This window comes from Halyomorpha halys, unplaced genomic scaffold, assembly GCF_000696795.3.
Source record: "Halyomorpha halys isolate HHAL.00 unplaced genomic scaffold, Hhal_1.1 Scaffold90.1, whole genome shotgun sequence".
NCBI classification, from domain to species: domain Eukaryota; kingdom Metazoa; phylum Arthropoda; class Insecta; order Hemiptera; family Pentatomidae; genus Halyomorpha; species Halyomorpha halys.
Window position 1 is genome coordinate 1,015,559 of NW_027109220.1, and position 3,377 is coordinate 1,018,935.

At 29.0% G+C, this 3,377-nt stretch overlaps 1 protein-coding gene across 1 annotated transcript in view; it reads right to left on the reverse strand.

The window, feature by feature from the left end:
- LOC106677176 (E3 ubiquitin-protein ligase RNF14) overlaps positions 1 to 2,377 on the reverse strand; it is a 22,271-nt gene extending 19,894 nt beyond the window's left edge. Inside the window, exons 1-2 of the mRNA XM_014414923.3 lie at positions 2,258 to 2,377; positions 1,187 to 1,352 (exon numbers count right to left, since the gene is read on the reverse strand). Coding sequence (XP_014270409.1) covers positions 1,187 to 1,340 — 154 coding nt within the window. The 5' untranslated portion in view covers positions 1,341 to 1,352; positions 2,258 to 2,377. The remainder of the gene's footprint in view (positions 1 to 1,186; positions 1,353 to 2,257) is intronic.
- Between the last annotated feature and the right edge of the window lie 1,000 nt (positions 2,378 to 3,377).

A 3,377-nucleotide genomic window follows, 5' to 3' on the forward strand; every position in this document is an offset into this window, starting at 1 on the left:
ATCTAGCTGCATATCATATGAAAGAAGATGGAATATACTGTTAAATGACACCTATCCCATGTCTTGAAGCTCCCGCAGCAAATCCGAAACTTGTTGTTCTCTGTATTATGGCCAAGTTCAAAAACAAGTGCACATATCTCAAAATAATGTCACAGTGTTACAAATCTATAACTATAAAACATCTGTTTGAAATTTGAAGAAACTCTGAGATGCTAAGGTTCAAAAGTGTGCTGATTTGATGAGTGATGACTCTTACGTAAGAATTGCATTTTTAGTTATTACAATAATAGATATCAAAGTTTTATTTTTGAATGTATGTAACATATCTATGAATATACATATATAACTATGCTCATATTTAGCTTTAGCAAATGATTTCCGAGTCAGCTAGTGATATAAAAATATATAATTTCTACAAAAATGAATAACTTAAAGTTTAAAAACTAATATTGTAAGAAGTAATAAATTTTAATAAGTCACTTTGAATTTTCATATAAACCAGTGTGCATATTTAAAAAATACACTAATTAAACCTGTTGGAATAGGTCTGCTGTAAGTACTTAGGTTCTAAAGTACTGACTAAAAATTATCAACATGGAGTCAGCAAAACTACACATATAAACAAAACTTATTTATTTGTGCTGACGTTTCGACCTGAATTTCAGGCCTTCATCGGGGCTGAAAAACAAAATGAGATAACAAACTTCATCCGGAGACTATAAAAATAACAATATACAAACTTGGAAGTAAACACGACTTGATTTATTGTCATGTATATTTCCAAGTTTGTATATTATTATTTTTAAGGTATCTGAATTAAGGTTGTTATCTGTTTTGTTTTTTTTCATATCAAAACATCGGCACAATTAAACATGTTTTAGTTATTTGTGTATTTTTGCTAACCGCACCCCCGACCACTTACCCTCATATTTACCTATGGTCAACTATTGACACCTCATTATAAAAAATAGTAGACTTCACAAAGTGTTTATCAGAAGAAAGGAAATATTTTTTGAAACCATTTGAAGGGTGCTTCTCATTCATAATTATATGAAAAACAAGACTTTGCGTTATATAGCCACTAGAAAGACTCCTTTGAATGGGTCAATAAAAACAATTTCAACTCACTTTTGAAGAAAACGCTGTCAAAAATTGATTATAACATCGAGAAAGTAAAAATACTCACAATCTTTGTAACGCATTCTGTAATCGGGTGTGAGGAAAGGGGCTAACGTAAATTTACCACTGATGTAATCTGGATCATCATCCTCCACTTCCAGATTTTCCCTCCATCTTCTCTTCAACCAAACTATCTCTGTCCTTTGTCGTTCATTGTCCATTTTAATTAAAAGCTATATGGAAAAGATAAAGTAAATTATTAAATATTTTAATGTTTTAAAATATAAATCCTATATGCTTCTGTTTAAAGACATAATTAATATTGTAAAAAGACTAGTAGAACATTCATGTTTGTATTCGATATTAATTTTTAATTTATTTATGTGTTTACAAATGTTTTAGAAGGTAGCTTTTGGTAGGGCACTGTCACCCGGGTTCGAGCCCGGTTGTGGCAGATAATTATTTTCTGTTTCACTATATTCGTGGGTTAGCCCCGTGGGTTCGGGTCAACCCAGCCTCTTAAAGTGGGTATGTTTAATTGGTAAAAATCTAGCAATCGAGCGTGATTCTGACCTAAGTACTGCCACCCTGACCCTTCATGTAAATTTCAAGGAAATGCCAACGCGTATTTTATGGAATTGATGGCATCAGTGCTTATAAATGATGTATATATGTAAACACAACTAAGGGTAAAATTGGGACTGTGAAAAACTTAAAGTCATTTTTAAAAGTCAAAATGCAAATGTCTGAACAAGAAACAGTGCTCATCTATGACCTACATATTGTGGTAAGCCATATGTAGTGGTAACCATAGTAGTGGTAGCCAATACCCTCTTTAATTACTAGATATAAAATAAAAAGTAAATAATAAATTTATAAAATACTACATAATATAAAAATAAATACAAATACAGTTTATATCTTAACCACTTTAGACAAATCCTAAAAAAGGATATTTGACTATCTATTTGTCAAAATTGATTCAAGTTCAATATTAAGTATAAGAGATGGGTTTGATTTAATAATCCTTGAAAATTATTAAAAAAATAAAGTTAATTTATATTTTAAAGCTAATAACCGTTACTTCGGAGATAATACCTGAAGGGAAACAATATTTGAATATTGTATGAGGCAATACCTTATTTATATGAAGTAATATTTAAAGGGATCAAAGCCTTTCAATCGAACTATCTACTTCAAAGTTCCCGGGGAGGTTCAAGTTCTTAGCTGCTTCACTGGAATTACAACAGCGTAAACTCTGAAACATATTGTCAAACAGTTTGAATACTGGTACAATTACTAAAATATTACATATTTTAGACATAATCATAAAAAAAACGAATGAAACAAATAAAAAAAAATTATATTTTTCTAATAATAATTGTCTAATATTCAGATTCATAATATTCTTCTGCCTTCATTAACAGAGTTCCTTCTTTTCCAGTTTTGTAAGAGAAATAATTCCAATCCTTCTTAGAGAAACGTTTTTCCATTTAATTCTAGTAAATGTTATTCGTTTAAATCATTTTTGTAACTGATAGGTAATATTTCTTTTTAAAAATTAAAAAGATGGTTAATTAAAATTCTAGCTATTTCAATAGTTCAAGTATTGTCAATAATGTTTATTTTATTTTTGAGTTTTTAAAAATTTCTAAAAACTAATTAATAATTAGTTTGGAAAAAACTGAATAAAAAATAACCACATAGTTACAGTTCATAAACTAACCAAAAAAATAATGTTACACAACTTCACCATATAAAGTGAACATATTTATATAATGATTCGATAACATGACAACCTAGAAAAGTGCAGCAATTGCAATGTAACTCCACAAAAATAAACGTCAATACAACCCGCCATTTTTATTCAATTTCCATGGTAGTAATTGAATAATAATAAATTATTACATAAATCATAAATGAGGTAAATATGTTTAAGAACTGTGTGACTCCTGAAACATAATAATAATAATATCATAAGAAATAATAAACAAAATAATTGCGAGAATTATAAAAATCAAAGGACCATTAAACATAATACAGGTTAAAGCATACTAACATATTCACCACATAAGGTTTTTATGCTTAATTTTAGTAATCAGAGATGAGTGCTGATATGGTCCGTGAGCCTGTTTATCAGCACTGATCTCGTAAGAAGGTCTTATCTCACCTCATATTATGCTACCTTACTACTTTACTCAGTTTGACTCATAGTTTGGGCAGAAATCGTATATCTCTTCTTTTTTTTTTTTTTTTTT